Source organism: Oncorhynchus mykiss, chromosome 1 (genome assembly GCF_013265735.2).
Source record: "Oncorhynchus mykiss isolate Arlee chromosome 1, USDA_OmykA_1.1, whole genome shotgun sequence".
Classification (NCBI taxonomy): Eukaryota; Metazoa; Chordata; class Actinopteri; order Salmoniformes; family Salmonidae; genus Oncorhynchus; species Oncorhynchus mykiss.
In genome coordinates, this window is record NC_048565.1 from 41,595,362 (window position 1) to 41,615,892 (window position 20,531).

At 43.9% G+C, this 20,531-nt stretch overlaps 1 protein-coding gene across 3 annotated transcripts; it reads left to right on the forward strand.

The window, feature by feature from the left end:
* Positions 1-1,617: 1,617 nt before the first annotated feature.
* On the forward strand, positions 1,618-18,072 carry mlc1 (modulator of VRAC current 1). Of its 3 annotated transcripts, XM_036977581.1 has the most exons (13): positions 1,619-1,813; positions 4,288-4,389; positions 11,095-11,403; positions 11,732-11,821; positions 12,147-12,200; positions 13,743-13,844; positions 14,058-14,159; positions 15,689-15,760; positions 15,951-16,067; positions 16,259-16,315; positions 16,405-16,527; positions 16,843-17,004; positions 17,496-18,072. In XM_036977581.1, the coding sequence occupies exons 3-13, from the start codon at positions 11,173-11,175 to the stop codon at positions 17,574-17,576; spliced, it is 1,191 nt and encodes a 396-aa protein (XP_036833476.1). In that variant the 5' UTR covers positions 1,619-1,813; positions 4,288-4,389; positions 11,095-11,172; the 3' UTR covers positions 17,577-18,072. The 3 variants fall into 3 exon arrangements, with proteins under 3 accessions (XP_036833481.1, XP_036833476.1, XP_036833472.1); XM_036977577.1 differs by lacking the exon at positions 4,288-4,389 and having other exon boundaries at positions 1,620-1,813; XM_036977586.1 differs by lacking the exons at positions 4,288-4,389; positions 16,259-16,315 and having other exon boundaries at positions 1,618-1,813; positions 16,348-16,527.
* The last annotated feature ends 2,459 nt before the right edge of the window (positions 18,073-20,531 follow it).

The following is a 20,531-nucleotide window of genomic DNA, read 5'->3' on the forward strand; positions in this document are numbered from 1 at the left end:
TCCCAACTCTACTCTTTTCCGTCTCCACAGTGTTTTCTCCCTTGGCTGTTTATGTGACAGATTGTTTAGATTCATCGTGCAGTTGGATGTTATTTATTATCAAATTGAGGCCACCATGCTGGCTGCCAGTCTGTCTGCCAGCCAACCTGTCTGTCTGCCTGTCTGTCTGTCTGCCAGCCAACCTGTCTGTCTGCCTGTCTGTCTGTCTGTAGCAGCAGCCAAGTGTATCTGGCCTGCCAAACAACGTAATGAATCAAAAATAAAACCATTACTCCTCATGTGTACAACATGGCAGGACTATAAGGACACCCCAGGTTAGTTACCTCTGTGTGTTTTTCTATTTGCAGGATAGATAGGTTTTTAAGAGGAACTTGTCCTCTCCCACAAGATGTATGTAGGCCTACTTATGTTGCCATGCAAATTCACCTATGGGGCATTTAAGGATTCTATTACATGATATTCTATTCTACTCTCCACTGCTTCAAACTTCTTCAAAACTCAGACATGATAGATCAACAACTCTGTGCTCTGCTGTGACCTTAGACACAGAATGGTACTGTGTTGAACTAAAGGCCTATGCTTTACTGAGACTGAGCAGCCATTCTGTGTCTTACGTTTGTTGAATTGTCCAGTGTGTGTAGAGGGGACGGAGGAAGGTGGAGGAGTGGAGGAGTTGTTGAAGAGTATCCATGGAAACGGCTGTCCAGGAACAATTTTAAACCAAGAGTATACTGCTTTGTTCCGAGTCTGAATGGAATCCCTGCTTGCGGGAACACACACACTCTCTCTCTCTCTCTCTCTCTCTCACACACACACACTTTAAACACACACACACACACACACACACACACACACACTTTAAACACACACACAAACACTTTAAACAAACACTAATTATATTCAAAAGGATGTAATTTAGGGAAAAGTATTATGGGGAAACTTTCCATCAGATTAGCTGTTGCAGATGTGGCATGAAATCACGTGAACCAAATGCCTCTCTGTCTGCTCTTTTCTAAAGCCCTGCCGGACAATTTGATTTACTGGACTGTGAAGTGTAGCTAGCAACTGTTGGTCAGGCAATGGCAAGGAGCAGGGGGAACTTCTAGAGGGGAGAACCCAGAGTTATTTAACTGAAACAATGAGATTATTCTCGCTGTGTGTGTGTGTGTGTGTGTGTGTGTGTGTGTGTGTGTGTGTGTGTGTGTGTGTGTGTGTGTGTGTGTGTGTGTGTGTGTGTGTGTGTGTGTGTGTGTGTGTGTGTGTGTGTGTGACTGTTTGTCCCCATACCTTACGGAATTTGTGTGTGTCCGTGTGTTTGACCAAGTATCTGGGCCTGACTGTGTATTAGCTAAAGTGTGTTTGTATGTTCTGGGTGTGTGAGTAGATGGGTGGAAGGACAGAAGGGAAAGGTGGTCTGCCCTATCTATCTCTGCCCCTAGCGCGAGCCCCTTCTCCCCTTGTTTCTCTCCCCTCCTCCTCTCCTTTCCGCCTCTCCTCTTCCCTCTTTGTCATTCACAGGCTGTATGCCTCTGGCACAGAACGCGCTGGCAGCCTGAGAGGCATGGGTTTTTGTTCCACTCTTTGAAAACAGCTAGCTCCAGAATTTTGTTGTCTCTTCTAAAGAGAGTGAGAGAGAGAGGGAGGGTGAGAGTGGGAGAGGGAGGGAGAGAGAGGGGGAGAGGGAAGAAACTTATTTCCGAACGACAAAAACAAGTGTCTTCTATATGGGATTATAAAATTGCTGTGTGTCCATTGAGAGAGATCTTGTGGGTAGATAAGTTGGGGAGATACTACAAGACGGACAACTAAACAGGTGAGTGGGAGAGGAAGACAAGGGAACGGGAGATGAGAGGAGGGGAAGGAGAGGGTGGAAAGGGGGGGGGTGTTTGAGTCAGATGAGACCTGTAGGAGAGAGGGGAGTGGGTGTTGTTTTTGAAGTTCTGTAGGATTCATGTGAACATTTATTTGCGTGTACTTCCATTTGTATTGATCTTGTTCCCTGATATCCCATTTTTATCTTCTATCCACTCAAACATATACCTATTTTTCCTACACACCATTTTCACCCAGAGGTACATAATGCTCTCAGATGTTGTTTAGTCTGAACTACTTTGATGAATATAACTCATAATACATCCTGTTGATCTTCTATATTTTTTATTGGAAATAAGATTCAAGAAATCAAGATTAATGGTAAAGAAAACTATTTTGTCTTATGACACTTTGTGCAAAATCCTTATTTATCAACTGATCATTTACTGAAATAACTTATTATTTCCATTTGTGCAGCCATTTTATCTCCCTAAAGAACCAAAGATATTGATGTTATTGTTTGATCCCGGTTCTGATTCCTCAAAGTGTCTGAATGTCACACAATAAATTATAATTTGATTCAGATACTGATTCTGTACTTCTGACAAAGTGTTGGAGCCCTTTCCTGCAGTCAAATGACCATGGGTGGAATGTTAGTCATATTTTTCATACTTTCATAATTAATCAACATTATTCAACAAAAAAAATTGCCTAAAAGCCCGTGTTTCTACACTCTTAGAAAAAAAGGGTCTATCTAGAACCTTAAAGGGTTCTTCGGCTGTCCCCAGGGACAAACTGGGAATGAAAAATGGCCCTGGACTTTTTGACTCAGACCGGCCCACCAAAACCCCCCAGCGATACACCACCATCCACACAACCCACGCCACACTTTATGAAAAACAAGATTACTGAACAATATTTATAACAATGACTTTAGTAAAAATAGATGTGAAATAGAACAAGGGGGATGTGTTGCTCTTAGGGTGAGGCTGGCTGGAAGGAGCACATATTGGCAGCAAGGTGGCAAGAATCTCTGGAACCACCTGACCAGTAAAATTAATAATACAGGAAGAAATTTGGGGGTGAAAAGACTGGTGAGTAGGCAAGTCATAGAATAAAATTAAAATAAACGTATTTCCTACCTTGTTAAATTAGCCATTTCTGCAGCAGCTCACTTCTCTCAGCAGTGCCATCTATAACCAGGTCATGGTCTAGGGCCGTTAAAACCTCTCACTCAGTAGCCATGACCATAAAAGCCTCCAGGTGCTGTTGAGATAGAGTGCTCCTTTGCCTACTGTTGATACATTTCAGAGTAGAGAAGCTCCGCTCGCAAGCTACCTGGGTTACTGACAGGGTAAGTAGGAACTTCTAAGCAAAGCCTAGGATGAGGCATGCGTCGGTCAATAGGTTGTACTGACTAAGAATACGGTAGCAACACACTGGACAGTCCTTGCAAGATGAACAGCTCTTGTTCACCATCTCCACATCGTCTTCATTTCCTTCAGGTCCATAGTCCTCCATAGTCCTGGTTGTGTATTCTTCAAATCACGATTATTTTGACCTCTCTGGGGTCGTTCGGGACGGTAGCGTCCCACCTCGCCAACAGCCAGTGTAATTGCAGGGCGCCAAATTCAAAACAACAGAAATCTCATAATTCAAATTCCTCAACCATACAAGTATTTTACACCATTTTAAAGATACACTTCTTGTTAATCCAACCACAGTGTCCGATTTCAAAAAGGCTTTTCGGCGAAAGCAGAACATATCATTATGTTAGGTCAGCAACTAGTCACAGAAAGCATTCAGCCATTTTCCAACCAAAGAGAGGTGTCACAAAAAGCAGAAATATAGATCAAATGAATCACTAACCTTTGACGACCTTCATCAGATGACACTCCCAGGACTCAATATTACACAATACATGTATGTTTTGTTCCATCAAGTTCATATTTATATCCAAAAACCTCAGTTTACATTGATGCCATGTTCAGAAGTGCCTCCAAAACATCCGGAGAAATAAACAACTGATTGGCCTCAGCCTAGTCCACTTGTTGAAACAGCTCTTATTTGACACCCTTCCACAATAGAAGCCTCAAACAACTTTCTAAAGACTATTGACATCTGCTGGAAGCAATCTGGCCCCATAGACACAACATATTGGATAGGCAATCACTTAAATGAAACTACAAAACGGCATACAAAGTGCCATTACTCAGAAATTGCCGATGGATGCTATCTATAATTGTATCCAGAATTTGATTATGGACACCAATCCTGTATGCACTCTCTGCCCAAGTCTCATCTTGTGCCATCTCTCCAGGCATGGTTCTTCTTTCTAGCCCTTTACGTTGGCAGAGTGATCTCTAACTCCAGCTCTGTTTCCTCATCCCGTTCCTGCAACTTTCTGTTGGCCAACTGGACAAATGTGTCTGCAGCAGCCTTGACTTTTTCAAAATCTCTTGCCGTTCCTTTCAGCTGCTCCTCTGTAGACACATCCATACGATGCGCAGACAGAATGTCCATTCCACTTGTTTGAAGATATTTTGAGACTGGTGAGGTGACCAGAATATCTGAGCTGTAAGTATTGTTTCATACTTCAGCAACCCCTCAATGTATTCTTGTGCCTTGACCCATGCAATGGTGTTGATGTTTTTCTGATCTTGTATGGTTGAAAGAGTGAGAAGGACATCAACATACAGACCCTCATCTGGATTTCCAAAAGTTCCAAAGCCTTTCAATTAAGGCACTGTCTTTAGCCCACCAGCGTGTCTCTCCAATTGGAGCAAGACGTCTGTGTCTTTGGTCCTTGCTCTCCTTCTCCCAAATGTTCATCCTCTGGCAGGATTCACGGAAGAACACAGCTATGTTGTTAAGAAATACATAACCAACGTTTATCATTTTTTTAGGTTTTGTTCCATCGTTAAATCCTTGTGCAAGAAAAATGGTCTACAGTCAAGGCAAAAAGTTTTGAGAATGACACAAATATACATTTTAACAAAGTCTGCTGCCTCAGTATGTATGATGGCAATTTGCATTTGTTCCAGAATGTTATGAAGAGTGATCAGATGAATTGCAATTAATTGCAAAGTCCCTCTTTGCCATGCAAATTAACTGAATCCCCAAAAAACATTTCCACTGCATTCCACAAAAGGACCAGCTGACATCATGTCAGTGATTCTCTCATTAACACAGGTGTGAGTGTTGACGAGGACAAGGCTGGAGATCATTCTGTCATGCTGATTGAGTTCGAAGAACAGACTGGAAGCTTCAAAAGGAGGGTGGTGCTTGGAATTATTGTTCTTCCTCTGTCAACCATGGTTACCTGCAAGGAAACACGTGTCGTCATCATTGCTTTGCACAAAAGGGCTTCACAGGCAAGGATATTGCTGCCAGTAAGATTGCACCTAAATCAACCATTTATGAGATAATCAAGAACTTCAAGGAGAGTGGTTCAATTGTTGTGAAGAAGGCTTCATGGGGCCCAAGAAAGTCCAGCAAGTGCCAGGACTGTCTCCTAAAGTTGATTCAGCTGCGGGATCGGGGCACCACCAGTACAGAGCTTTCTCAGGAATGGCAGCAGGCAGGTGTGAGTGCATCTGCATGCACAGTGAGGCAAAGACTTTTGGAGGATGGCCTGGTGTCAAGAATGGCAGCAAAGAAGCCACTTCTCTCCAGGAAAAACATCAGGGACAGACTGATATTCTGCAAAAGGTACAGGGTTTGGACTGCTGAGGACTGGGGTAAAGTAATTTTCTCTGATGAATCCCCTTTCCGATTGTTTGGGGCATCCGGAGCTTGTCCAGGGAAGACAAGGTGAGCGCTACCATCAGTCCTGTGTCATGCCAACTGTAAAGCATCCTGATACCATTCATGAGTGGGGTTGCTTCTCAGCCAAGGGAGTGGGCTCACTCACAATTTTGCCTAAGAACACAGCCATGAATAAAGAGTGGTACCAACACATCCTCCGAGAGCAACTTCTCCCAACCATCCAGGAACAGTTTGGTGATGAACAATGCCTTTTCCAGCATGATGGAGCACCTTGCCATAAGGCAAAAGTGATAACTAAGTGGCTCGGGGAACAAAACTTCGATATTTTGGGTCAATGGCCAGGAAACTACCCGGACCTTAATCCCATTGAGAACTTGTGGTCAATCCTCAAGAGGCGGGTGGACAAACAAAAACCCACAAATTCTGACAAACTCCAAGCATTGATTATGCAGGAATGGGCTGCCATCAGTCAGGATGTGGCCCAGAAGTTAATTGACAGCATGCCAGGGTGGATTGCAGAGGTCTTGAAAAAGAAGGGTCAACACTGCAAACATTGACTCTGCATAAACTTCATGTAATTGTCAATAAAAGCCTTTGACACTTATGAAATGCTTGTAATTATAATTTAGTATTCCATAGTAACATCTGACAAAAAATATCTAAAGACACTGAAGCAGCAAACTTTGTGGAAATTAATATTTGTGTCATTCTCAAAACTTTTTGGACACGACTGTACATTGGTGGTTAGTCTCTAATTTGTTAATGCTAAGTACTAACTTGTCAATAATCATAACCATTCATGCATAACAATGACTTCAACATTTCGAAAGTTTGCTGTAGTACGTCAACCTTGTTTTAATGTCCAGCCCCATCCAGGCTGTGATTGGTCTGTTCACAAAAAGTGACATTGACGAGCGCTTGTTTTAACAAAAGGCACCCAATATAGCTAAATAGCCAGCTAGCTAAACCCAAACATTGCTTATCTTCTCCCTATTGCCTTCTGTCTTACCGCTTCAGCTGCAAAACCTTGACTATTGCTGGGCTCAATGGGCTGCTCTCTCTACTCTCTCTCCTCTCTGCTGCCAGTGCCTTTAGGCTGAGATGATTGACTGGTAACGGCGCCAAATTAATAATTTGTTATTTTAAAACATTTGGCTGCATCAGCCTCAAGGGACTTCAACCTCTTCTCCCTCTGCTTATCAGCACCACCTTTACGTTTTTCTCTTTTTGTTTGTCCATCTTGCTCCACTCCACTATTTATCCAAATGTCACCACTTAACCTCTTATGCAAGGGGGCAGTATTTTCACGTCCAGATGAAAAGCGTGCCTTAAGTAAACTGCCTGTTACTCAGGCCCAGAAGCTAGAATATGCATAGTAGATTTGGATAGAAAACACTCTAAAGTTTCCAAAACTGTTAAAATAATGTCTGTCAGTATAACATAACTTATATGGCAGGCAAAAACTTGAGAAAAATCCAACCAGGAAGGGGGAAATCTGAGGTTTGTAGTTTTTCAAGTGATTGCCTATCCAATATCCAGTGTAAATGGGGTCAGATTGCACTTCCTAGGGCTTCCACTAGATGTCAACAGTCTTTAGAACGTTGTTTCAGGCTTCTATTGTGAAAGGGGAGTGAATAAGAGCTGTTTCAACCGGTGGTCTGGCTGGAGGCCTTTAGTTTAGTCACGCGCGCGGCCATGAGCACGAGCTCCATTCCCTTTCCTTTCTTATGACAAAGGAATTGTCCGGTTGGAATATTATTGAAGATTTGTGATAAAAACATCCTAAAGATTGATTATATACATCGTTTGACATGTTTCTACGAACTGTAATGGAACGTTTTTGATCGCATGGTGTGCTTTTGCCGTAAAGCTTTTTTGAAATCTGACACAGCGGTTGCATTAAGGAGAAGTGTATCTTTAATTCTATGTAAAACAGTATTTCTGTAAATTGATGTGGCTCTCTGCAAAATCACCGGATGTTTCGGAGGCAAAACATTACTGAACATAACGCGCCAATGTAAACTGAGATTTTTGGATATAAATATGAACTTTATCAAACAAAACATACATGTATTGTGTAACATGAAGTCCTCTGAGTGCCATCTGATGAAGATCATCAAAGGTTAGTGATTCATTTTATCTCTATTTCTGCTTTTTGTGACTCCTCTCCTCTGGAAAATTGATGTTTTTTTGTGACTAGGCGCTGACCTAACATAACCGCATGGTATGCTTTCGTTGTAAAGCCTTTTTGAAATCGGACACTGTGGTTGGATTAACAAGTTTATGTTTAAAATGGTGTATAATACTTGTATGTTTGAGGAATTTGAATTATGGGATTTCTATTGTTGGCTGTTGTCAAATCGATCCCGTTAACGGGATTTGAGCCCTAATTAACAGAGATGGGAAAAGGGGCGGTGCCCAGGTGAAGATAGAATGGACTGGACCAAAAGTAATTGGCACGGGAGAAAGAGGCTGACAGATGGGCCAGTCAGTCGCATGGGCCAGTCAGACACACAGCACTTGGTTATTTTAATTTAAGCAGGGGCTGGGGTAATTTGTGTTGCATGGGCCCCAATTGTCAAGCGGCCCACTGGGAAAACTCCCGGTGCTCCAGATGGCCAGTACGTCATTGGCTGTCCCCATAGGAGAACCCTTTGAATAACCATTTTTGGTTGCAGGTAGAACCCTTTTGGATTCTTTGGGTACCAAAATGGGTTCTCTTATGGGGACAGCTGAAGAACCCTTTTGGAACCCTTTTAAATGTTTCTATCAACAATGATAAGCCACCAGGGTCTGACAACTTGAATGGAAAATTACTGAGAATAATAGTGCATGATATTGCCACTCCTATTAGCCATATCTTCAATCTAAGCCTACTAGAAAGTGTGTGCCCTCAGGCCTGGAGGGAAGCAAAAGTAATTCCGCTACCTAAGAATAGTGAAGCCCCCTTTACTGGCTCAAATAGCCGACCAATCAGCCTGTGACCAACCCTTAGTAAACTTTGGAAAAAATTGTGTTTGACCAGATACAATACTATTTTACAGTAAACAAATTGGCAACAAACTTTTAGCACGCTTATAGGGAAGGACATTCAACAAGCACAGCACTTACTCAAATGACTGGTGATTGGTTGAGATAAATTGATGATGAAAAGATTGTGGGGGCTGTTTTGTTAGACTTCAGTGTGACTTTTGACATTATCGATCATAGTCTGCTGCTGGAAAAACATATGTGTTATGGCTTTACACCAACACCCCCTATATTGTGGATAAAGAGTTACCTGTCTAACAGAACACAGAGGGTGTTCTTTAATGGAAGCATCTCCAACATAATCCAGGTAGAATCATGAATTCCCCAGGGCAGCTGTCTAGGCCCCTTACAAATTTTTGCACTTTACTAATGACATGCCACTGGCTTTGAGTAAAGCCAATGTGTCTACATCTACTTAAATGACTGCAACACTTAAGTTTTTGACGCTACCCATCCCTTTAGCGGGATAATTGTCATCAGCAACCGCTGAATAGCATAGCGCCTCAGTCAAATAATATTACTAAAAATATTTATATTCATGAAATCATAAGTGCAATATTGCAAAACACAGCTTAGCCTTTTGTTAATCCACCTGTCGTCTCAGATTTTGAAATTATGCTTTACAGCGAAAGCAATCCAAGCGTTTGTGTAAGTTTATCGATCGCATGACAAAACATTAAGTACACTTAGCATCAGGTAGCTTGGTCACAATATCAGAAAAGCAATCAAATTAATCATTTACCTTTGATGATCTTTGGATGTTTTCACTTACGAGACTCCCAGTTGCACAACAAATGCTCCTTAGTTCCATAAAGATTATTTTTATATCCAAAATACCTCCATTTGTTTGGCGAGTTATGTTCAGAAATCCACAGGAAAGAGCGGTCACGACAACGCAGACAAATTCCAAATAATATCCGTAATGTCCACAGAAACATGTCAAACGTTTTTATTCATCAATCCTCAGGTTGTTTTTAAAATATATAATCAATAATATATCAACCGCAAATGTCTTTCACAGTAGGAGAGGGAAAAGCAATACCTATCCAAAGTCTGTTGCGCGAGCAAAACTCGTGATGTTATCGTTCTGGCTCATTTTTAAAAATAAAAGCCTGAAAATATGTCTGAAGACTGTTGACACCTTGAGGAAGCGATAGGAAAAGGAATCTGGTTGATATCCCTTTAAATGGAGCAATGGGAGGCTATGGAACATGGAGTTTTCAAAATAGAAGCCACTTCCTGGTTTGATTTTTCTCAGGGTTTCGCCTGCAATATAAGTTCTGTTATACTCACAGACAATATTTTGACAGTTTTGGAAACTTGTGTTTTCTATCCTAATCTGTCAATTATATGCATATTCTAGCATCTTGTCCTGAGAAATAGGCTGTTTACTTTGGGAACGTTATTTTTCCAAACATAAAAATAGTGCCCCCTAGCTTCAAGAGATTAACAAAGAGCTGCAGTTAGTACCAGAATGGGTGACAAGGAATAAGTTAGTCTTAAATATATTTTAAAAAAACTAGAAGCATTGTATTTGGGACAAATCATTCACTCATCCCTAAACCTCAACCAAATATTGTAATGAATAACGTGGAAATTGAGTAAATTGAGATGACTAAACTGCTTGGAGTAACAATGGATTATAAACGGTCATGGTCAAAACATGTTGATACAACGGTAGCTAAGATGGGGAGAAGTCTGTCCATAATAAAGCTCTGCTCTGCCTTCTTATCAACACTATCAACAAGGCAGGTCCTACAAGCCCTAGTTTTGTCACACCTGGACTACTGTTCAGTCGTGTGGTCAGGTGCCACAAAGAGGGATTTAGGAAAATTACAATTGGCTCAGAACAGGGTTGCACGGCTGGCCCTTAAATGTACAGGAGGACCTAACATTAATGATATGCATGTCAATCTCTCATGGCTCAAAGTGGAGGAGAGATTGACTTCATCACTACTTGTTTTTGTAAGAAGTGTTGACAAGCTGAATGTACCGAGCTGTCTGTTTAAACTACTAGCACACAGCTCAGACACCCATGCATACCTCACAAGACATGCCACCAGAGGTCTCTTCACAATCCCCAAATCCAGAATAGACTATGGGAGGCGCACAGTACTACATAGAGACATGACTACATGGAACTCTATTCCTCATCGGGTAACTGATGCAAGCAGTAGAATCAGATTAAAAAAATTGATAAAAATACCCCTCATGGAACAGCGGGGACTGGGAAGAGACACATACACAGGTACAGCCACGTGCATATGCAGACAAACGCTAGTACTCTACACACACCTACATTGAAATAACGCTGTATGGTGGTATTATCCATTTTTGTGTTGTAGATGTGTAGTGGTGTAATAATGTTATGATATGATGTACTGTTTTATCTTTTGTTTTATATGTAATGTAAGTGCCTTAATGTGTTTGGACCCCAGGAAGATTTAACCCACTGCAGTAACAGGTTCATGTCCGCTCTGCCAGACACACACAGGTTCCTCAGACCCAGTGTGACCGTCCCATTGGACTATCTGGGGGCGCTGTCACTCATCTCTCACTGTGATGCAGCGGGACGATCTGTCTGCCATGGAGGAGTTCAGCTACACCCAGATGCCCACGCTGGAGAGGGGGGGTGGCGGGGGTACGGTGGGCCGGCGGGGGTGTGCGGAGAGGGAGCGGCCAGAGAGCTACACGGTGGACGTGAGGGCAAGTGACCTGCAGCTTGCCCACTCTGAGAAGCCCATGCACCCCTGCCTCAGCTACAGGACCTGGCTCTACAGCGTCCTCATTGGGGTGAGAGGTCGGGAGGTCAATAGTTAAAGGGATGGACAAATGTGGTATTCCAAAAACCCAGTGCTGCTGTAATTGATTACTCAATGCCCTTGATTGGTTAGAGAGAGCCCATACATCTGGTTATTCCATTCACATTCGGGTTTGAAGACAGAAAAACACGAGCATAAAATCATCCCTCAAAGGGGGAATGTACAACCTCCTCACAGGGGTGAGAGAAAAGAGAACAGGGGTGGGGGAGACAACTTTTTGGTAAGTGAACTCTCCTCTTGGCAGTTTACATGCTAACCATTGTGCGGTGTGTGTGTGTGCGCGTGTGTGTGGTTCACAGAGCAGTCTGTTGGTCACAGCAGGCTTCTCTCTCTACCTGGGCAATGTGTTTCCTGCTGCCATGGACTATCTGCGCTGTGCTGCAGGCTCGGTGAGTGGCTCTCAGCTGACCAGAGTCTGAAAACAGGCTGATCCTCATGATCGTTGTTATTATTATGATAATTATCGTTACTTGATAGTACAGTACCTTCAAAATAGAACCCTTACAAGAGCAGAGACACGTGCTTCTAATCATGTTCATTAAAATAAAGACAAATCTGCCCAGTTACAAAAACGTTTAACACCTGGTGCCTATGAAACAGCATAGCACTGCAGGCAAGCAAATATTGAGAGTATGTACTATATTTGTGTAATCATGCATGCCAGGCTTGAGAGCTACAGAGTGAGATTAGTATTTGTGTGTGTGTTTGTTTCAGAGTGTCCCGGCAGCAGTTGTCAGCTTTGCCATTGCCAAGAACCATCATGTTGCAGTGAGTACACAACAAATAGGCTTACGCTACTCAATGAGCAAATGTGCGTTTGTTGCATGAATGTTGTCCAGGGGCCACTGAGCTAATGCTGTCAGAATGTCCTCTTAATACTGTAAACATGTCCCCGTAATAATGTCAACGTGTCCCCGTAATAATGTCAACGTGTCCCCTTAACCTTAATACTGTAAACATGTCCCCGTAATAATATCAGAATGTCCCCTTAATACTGTCAGAATGTCCCCTTAATAATGTCAACATGTCCCCTTAACCTTAATACTGTATGCATGTCCCCGTAATAATATCAGAATGTCCCCTTAATACTGTCAGAATGTCCCCTTAATACTGTAAACATGTCCCCTTAATATTGTAAACATGTCCCGTAATAATGTCAGAATGTTCCCTTAATACTGTCAGAATGTCCCCTTAATACTGTAAGAATGTCCCCTTAATACTGTCAGAATGTCCCCGTAATACTGCCAACATGTCCACTTAATACTGCCAACATGTCCCTTAATACTGTCAGAATGTCCCCTTAATACTGTTAACATGTCCCCTTAACACTGTCAACATGTCCCCTTAATACTGTCAACATGTCCCCTTAATAATGTCAGAATGTTCCCTTAATACTGTTAACATGTCCCCTTAATACTGTCAACATGTCCCCTTAATACTGTCAACATGTCCCCTTAATACTGCCAACATGTCCCCTTAATACTGCCAACATGTCCCCTTAATACTGTCAGAATGTCCCCTTAATACTGTTAACATGTCCCCTTAATACTGTCAACATGTCCCCTTAATACTGTCAACATGTCCCCTTAATACTGTCAGAATGTCCCCTTAATACTGTCAACATCTCCCCTTACTACTGTCAACATGTCCCCATAATACTGTTAACATGTCCCCTTAATACTGCCAACATGTCCCCTTAATACTGCCAACATGTCCCCTTAATACTGTCAGAATGTCCCCTTAATACTGTTAACATGTCCCCTTAATACTGTCAACATGTCCCCTTAATACTGTCAGAATGTCCCCTTAATACTGTCAACATCTCCCCTTAATACTGTCAACATGTCCCCATAATACTGTTAACATGTCCCCGTAATACTGTTAACATGTCCCCTTAATACTGTTAACATGTCCCCGTAATACTGTTAACATGTCCCCGTAATACTGTTAACATGTCCCCATAATATTGTCAACATATCCCCTTAATACTCTCAACATGTCCCCTTAATACTGTCAACATGTCCCCTTAATACTGTCAACATGTCCCCTTAATACTGTCAACATGTCCCCATAATACTGTTAACATGTCGCCTTAATACTGTCAACATGTCCCCTTAATACTGTCAACATGTCCCCTTAATACTGTCAACATGTCCCCGTAATATTGTCAACATGTCCCCTTAATACTGTTAACATGTCCTCGTAATACTGTTAACATGTCCCCTTAATACTGCCAACATGTCCCCTTAATACTGCCAACATGTCCCTGATGTAGGTGCTAATAATATATATTACATCTGTGATTGACAGGTGTCAGATTTCCAGGTGGTATTTGTGTCCACCTTCGCTGTGACTACCACTTGCCTGGTGTGGTTTGGCTGTAAGCTGGTGTTGAGTCCCTCTGCTGTCAATGTGAGTCTACACAACTACTGGATGTAGTTGCCCTAAGGCAAAGCCTTGAGGGGCTTCCATTGTTTGTTTGCATGATACGCTAACACCTGAATTGCATTACAATCACACACACATGCATGTTGTAGGATACAGATGTTGAATGAATCTCTCTACCTGTCTCTGACAATCTCTCTTCCCTCCTCTGTTTCTCTCCCATGGCCCGCCACTGTTCAGATCAACTTTAACCTCATCCTGCTGATTCTGCTGGAGGTGCTGATGGCCAGTACAGTCATCCTGTCTGCACGCTCTGCAGAGGACTGCTGTAGCCACAGGAAGGTGTGTGTGTTATTGTTAAAGCTGGGAAACAGTATACAGTATATACAGTATGTGCATGTGTTGGCTGTACTCTTATTTCTCTTATACTGTGCTGTGTAGGATTGTTTGTCTGCATGTCATTATAACATGCCATCCCTCTCTCTCCCCCTCCCTCCGCACTGTATGTCCTCTCTCTCCCCCTCCCTCCGCACTGTATGTCCTCTCTCTCCCCCTCCCTCCGCACTGTATGTCCTCTTTCTCCCCTTCCCTCCACACTGTATGTCCTCTCTCCGCACTGTATGTCCTCTCTCTCCCCCTCCCTCCGCACTGTATGTCCTCTCTCCGCACTGTATGTCCTCTCTCTCCCCCTCCCTCCGCACTGTATGTCCTCCCTCCGCACTGTATGTCCTCTCTCTCCCCCTCCCTCCGCACTGTATGTCCTCTCTCTCCCCTTCCCTCCACACTGTATGTCCTCTCTCTCCCCCTCCCTCTGCACTATATGTCCTCTCTCCGCACTGTATGTCCTCTCTCTCCCCCTCCCTCCGCACTGTATGTCCTCTCTCTCCCCCTCCCTCCGCACTGTATGTCCTCTCTCCGCACTGTATGTGCTCTCTCTCCCCCTCCCTCCGCACTCAATGTCCTCTCTCTCCTCCTCCCTCCGCACTGTATGTCCTCTCTCTCCCCCTCCCTCCACACTGTATGTCCTCTCTCTCCCCCTCCCTCCGCACTGTATGTCCTCTCTCTCCCCCTCCACACTGTATGTCCTCTCTCTCCCCCTCCACACTGTATGTCCTCTCTCTCCCCTCCACACTGTATGTCCTCTCTCTCCCCCTCCCTCCGCACTGTATGTCCTCTCTCTCCCCATCCCTCCGCACTGTATGTCCTCTCTCTCCCCCTCCCTCTGCACTGTATGTCCTCTCTCTCCCCCTCCACACTGTATGTCCTCTCTCTCCCCCTCCCTCTGCACTGTATGTCCTCTCTCTCCCCCTCCACACTGTATGTCCTCTCTCTCCCCCTCCCTCTGCACTGTATGTCCTCTCTCTTCCCCTCCCTCCGCACTGTATGTCCTCTCTCTCCCCCTCCACACTGTATGTCCTCTCTCTCCCCCTCCACACTGTATGTCCTCTCTCTCCCCCTCCACACTGTATGTCCTCTCTCTCCCCCTCCCTCTGCACTGTATGTCCTCTCTCCCCCTCCACACTGTATGTCCTCTCTTCCCCTCCCTCCGCACTGTATGTCCTCTCTCTCCCCCTCCACACTGTATGTCCTCTCTCTCCCCCTCCACACTGTATGTCCTCTCTCTCCCCCTCCACACTGTATGTCCTCTCTCTCCCCCTCCACACTGTATGTCCTCTCTCTCCCCCTCCCTCTGCACTGTATGTCCTCTCTCCCCCTCCAAACTGTATGTCCTCTCTCCCCCTCCACACTGTATGTCCTCTCTCTTCCCCTCCCTCCGCACTGTATGTCCTCTCTCTTCCCATTCTCTCTCTCTGATTCTCCCTCTCCCCCACTTTGTATCGCCTCCTTCTCCCTCCCTTTCTCTCCCTCAGCCCGTGACATATGACGGTCCTGTGGTTCTGACACCGGCCGTCTTTCCCACCCGACTTCTAAAGGCCTACTCTGTGAGCACATAGACACTGAGTTTCTGTGTTCATGAATGAGATACATTATTACACATTCTACTATGTACTCTTAACAGTGGCTCTAATGTTTGTACATTGAAACACCACACGTACGCCGGCTACATTGTTGTTCAGCACAGTGCACCAGCATTGATACGGCATCCCAATGGTCACTGCTGTTTTCTGACAGGTGATTGAGGTGATAGTAGGAATCTCGGCTGTGTTTGGCGGTATCATCGCTCTCAACATGGACGTCTTGCTCCCTGGTCCATACCTGTCTGTCACCTTCTTCTGGATCTTAGTGGCTGTGAGTTAAGCTGCCGGTGTTACATTGGGCCTATATAACAGTGGTTCCAAAAAGTGTTGTACCCACCAAAGAGGCTAATTGTTTGCAGACACATCCCAGTCTTCATTCATGACCCAATAATCTGTCTGTGACTCATTAATGGGTAAGAGACTGAATCACTTGTGCCTCTATTTTGGTCCCTGTCTCTGCAGTGTTTCCCCAGTGCCATTGCCAGCCATGTCGTGGCAGAATACCCCAACAAATGTCTGGTGAGTTTTTAAAGGTTATGTATTCTGGACAGGTGTCACGCTCAACCAATACCTCACTGAAGACTATTTATCCCGCCGCCGCCTCTCAGGTGGAGATGCTGATTGCCATCAGCAGTGTGACGTCCCCACTGCTCTTCTCAGCCTCAGGCTTCCTCTCCTGCAGTGTGCTCAGTTTCATTGACATCTTCCTGCATGAGGTGCCTACAGCCAAGGTGAGCTGCCTAGTGCTCTGTGACACAGTAGGTAGAGTCTGTGTAAATAGGATGAGCTCAGAAGGATTGCCTCGGGGAAGCCTCCAGCTCAAAGTCATTGTCCGTTTTTGACAAACATGCTCAAGATATAACTAATGACCATCGAGAAATTCAATGAAATATAAAATCATACAGAGCTTTTCATGTGGTGGTTATAACTCAGATAGTGAGTGAATCCCAAAGTTTTGACAAAGGAACATGCGACATGCTCAAGAATGATTCTGTGGTTGTAACTTAGATGATGTACCAATACAACATGTATGTGTGTGTCCTTAGCAATCGTATGAGATCCTGCTGCTGATTCTGATGGCGCTGCTGCTGGTGCAGGCAGTTCTGACTCTGGCCACCGTGGTGCACTGTGCCTCCTACAAGAGCCAGCTCCGCATGGGGGGTCCAGAGTGGGATGACAGCCTGCAGCTCCCAGCCTTCCACTCAGAGGTACACACACATACTGTTCACACAGCCATGCAGACTCCCATAGACATGAACTAGGACCAACACTCTCCTATTGTACTCTCCTATCATACTGCATACAGTCTCTCTCTCTCTTTCTCTCTCTTTCTCCCTCTTGCTGTCTCTCTCTCAAACACGCACGCATGCACACAGACACACACACACACATATCTTTAGCAGATGAGATGTTGTGCTCTATGACTCACTGATGAAGATTCACTGATGAAGAGTAACTGACGAAGAGTCACTGATACTTTGACATACTGAGGTGAGAGATGCACCAGCTCTCTGAAAATGTCAGTAATGTGTGAGGAGGAGTGATGCCTATGTCTAAGCTGGTCATTCATGGAAAAACAGTATGTTGTGCATTGATGGTGTGCAGACCGCAGTGACAAAGTACTGTATAACTGTCTCTCTCCTCTCCTTTCCTATCCATCCCCTCTTCCCTCTTCCCTCCCTCCATCTTGCTCACTCAGCAACAAGCATCCAATGGAACACTGCGGGAGTTTGACAAAGACAAGGCCTGGAAGGCGGTTGTGGTCCAAATGGCACAGTGAACAGAGGAGGAGGAGAAGGAGGACAAAACAGAAAAGACAGACAAGGGAGAGGAAGAAAAAATGAATAATGAATACCGTCAGTCAGTTTCCCTGTCAGAGAAAATAAAAAGAAAAGGAGCAAGGACAGGGGGAAGACAAAAGAGTGAGGGGCTGGAGAGGAAGGATACAGTAGGAAGTGTGTGACGTCATAAGCATTCACATATCTCTGAGGTCTACATTTTAAAACATGCTATAACAATCTCCTTACTGTGTACAATCTGTAGACAATTGAGTACTCTCATGCCTCCTTGTATTGTATTTGCGGCACAGTATTATTTCAGTCTTTGTCTGTATGTAGTTATCTTTACATATAGAGCTTTAGGTCTAATTGATATTTACATGGAGATTTACATATACAACAGACCTTCAGTTTTTTACTATAAAACTATTGTGTCCTTTAGATACAGTTGGTGATTGTATTCCTGTCATGTCGACAAATAAAACAATTTATACACCATCATGTCACTTCAACATTTTGTGAACGATCACATGTATCAATCCCCCTTTTCTGTCTGGCACGTGCTGAAGCACCAAGAAGACTATGCTTTTGACTTGTCTTTCTGGTCACAATATACGAATGACACAAAATACTCAACTCAGCTTTCTAAGTTGGGATACAATGTTTAGCAAACAGTGGTGTCATATGCGACTTTGAGAAAACAAATTTGGTTGTTGGTGGGGAAGTGTTGGTGGGAAAACACTTGAGTTCCTTCCTTCGATTAATGTCTGGAAATGCTGTGAATTACTGTACCATTTGTTTTCATCTAAAATGAGCAAATATATAAACGCAACATGCAACAATTTCAATGATTTTACTGAGTTACAGTTCATATAAGGAAATCAGTCAATTGAAATGAATTCATTATGCCCTAATCTATGGATTTCACATGACTGGGCAGGGGCGCAGCCATGAGTGGGCCAGGATCCAGTTGCAGAGGGAGGTGTTTAGTCTCAGGGTCCTTAGCTTAGTGATGAGCTTTGAGGGCACTATGGTGTTGAATGCTGAGCAGTAGTCAATGAACAGCATTATCATGAAGGTGTTCCTTTTGTCCAAGTGGGTGGGGGCAGTGTGGTGTGCAATAGAGATTGCATCATCTGTGGATCTGTTGGGGCGGTATGCAAATTGGACTGGGTCTAGGGTTCCTGGGATGATGGTATTGATGTGAGCCATGACCTATGGCTACAGACCATGAAGTGCTTTGGGTTGGTGCTAAGGGTCGGGAGTCATTTAAGCAGGTTACCTTGGTGTTCTTGGTTACATTACACAGGTGGTGTAATGATCATGCTGTTTAATCAGCTTCTTGATATTCCACACCTGTCAGGTGGATGGATTATCTTGGCAAATGAGAAATACTCACTAACGGGGATGTAAACAAATTTGTCACAAAATGTTAGAGAAATAAGCTTTTTGTGTGTATGGAACATTTCTGGGATTTTTTTATTTTATTTCATCTCATGAAACATGGGACCAACACTTTAAATGTTGCATTTACATTTTTGTTCAGTATAAATCATAGCCTATTCCAACTTGATGTCCTCTTTGTTGTTTAAGCACCAAAGACAGGGTGCGGGTGCGTGAAAGATAGCCTAGCCTATTCATCAAACGTGCATGCAGATCTCACCAGCAGATCGATCAAAACATAGATTAAACTTTTCTATGTAAAGCCAAATCCATAAAAAATAAGAACATTGCCTCAAGCCACTGCCACTTGTGACAACACATTTGTTTCTTCGGTCACCATTGCGACGCTGCAGTGGCGGAGAGGAAACCCTATATTTGGAAGCAGTCGTGAGGAGCGCCACCTAACCGGCGAAAACCGGCTAGTAATCTAACATGTCGCTGAACGGAGTCTGGAGTGGCCCGCTTTGGCTTCGCAGCGCGTTTGCCGAGCCACTTGCTGGCTTGTATTGATCTGACCTGTCTTGCCAGAAACTGCCTTCATATAACATCCAGACGCAGTACACCCCTGAGCAAAAACACAGCTGCTGGTGGGGGGCATGATTGGGGTTGAGGCGAGTTATGGCAGTGTCCCCTGTCTAGCTGCTGGCTGTTCTCCCACCGGCGCGCTTATGCGATCTGTCCACACAGACCTGCTCAAATTATGAGTCTGGGGGGTTATAATGCCTACATAACAAGGAAAGATTGGTTGACTGACTGACTGACTGCTCCCGCTCATCCTGAAACGCCAGACAGAGACTGCTCCATACAGTAGCGTAGCCTACCGGTGAATGAGGAAATCCTTAAGGTTGGTGCTATCCGGAATCCTTGGGACGTCCCTACCCTAAACCCTAACCCCCTACCATAACCTTGACCATAACCCTTATCTAACCTTAACCCCGATCTTAAATGGCTAAATTAAATAGCTAAACTAAATGGATAATAAGACGATAGTTGGAGCTGTATTAGATTTCAGGCTCTAATCTTGTCCCATCTTGATACTGTGTCCAGCAATATGGTCAGGTACAGCAAAGAAAGACCTAGCAATGATGCAGCTGGCTCAAAACAGAGCCCAGCTGCCCTTAACTACACATACAGAACTGACATCAACAACATGCATGACAGTCTTTCATGGTTGGGGGTTGAGGAGAAATGGACTACTTCTCTTCTATTATTTTTAAGAAACATGTATGTGTTGAAAATTCCTAACCACGTGTATAATCTGCAATCATGCACTTCAAACAAACATACTGTACATACTCCACCAGACATGCCACTATGGGTTTCTTCACTGTACCCAAAACAAAACAAAACAGATAATGCATCGCTAAATTCTGTATAGCGCCATGTTATCATGGAAAGTTCTGCCACCAGATGTTACTTGGGCAGAGAGCAAGTGTATCTTAAAAAAAAACAGATAAAAAACATATTGTATCACAGCGCCTCTCCTCTTTCTAAATATCGAATTTAACTGTACT

What these genes read in the sequence shown, in the direction of transcription:
- mlc1 (XM_036977586.1), top strand. Translation starts at nt 11,173, where the DNA reads ATGCAGCGGGACGATCTGTCTGCCATGGAGGAGTTCAGCTACACCCAG. An exon ending in TGCGCTGTGCTGCAGGCTCG is followed by an intron (nt 11,822 to 12,146) that starts GTGAGTGGCTCT and finishes TGTTTGTTTCAG; the next exon opens with AGTGTCCCGGCAGCAGTTGT. An exon ending in ATGAGGTGCCTACAGCCAAG is followed by an intron (nt 16,528 to 16,842) that starts GTGAGCTGCCTA and finishes GTGTGTCCTTAG; the next exon opens with CAATCGTATGAGATCCTGCT.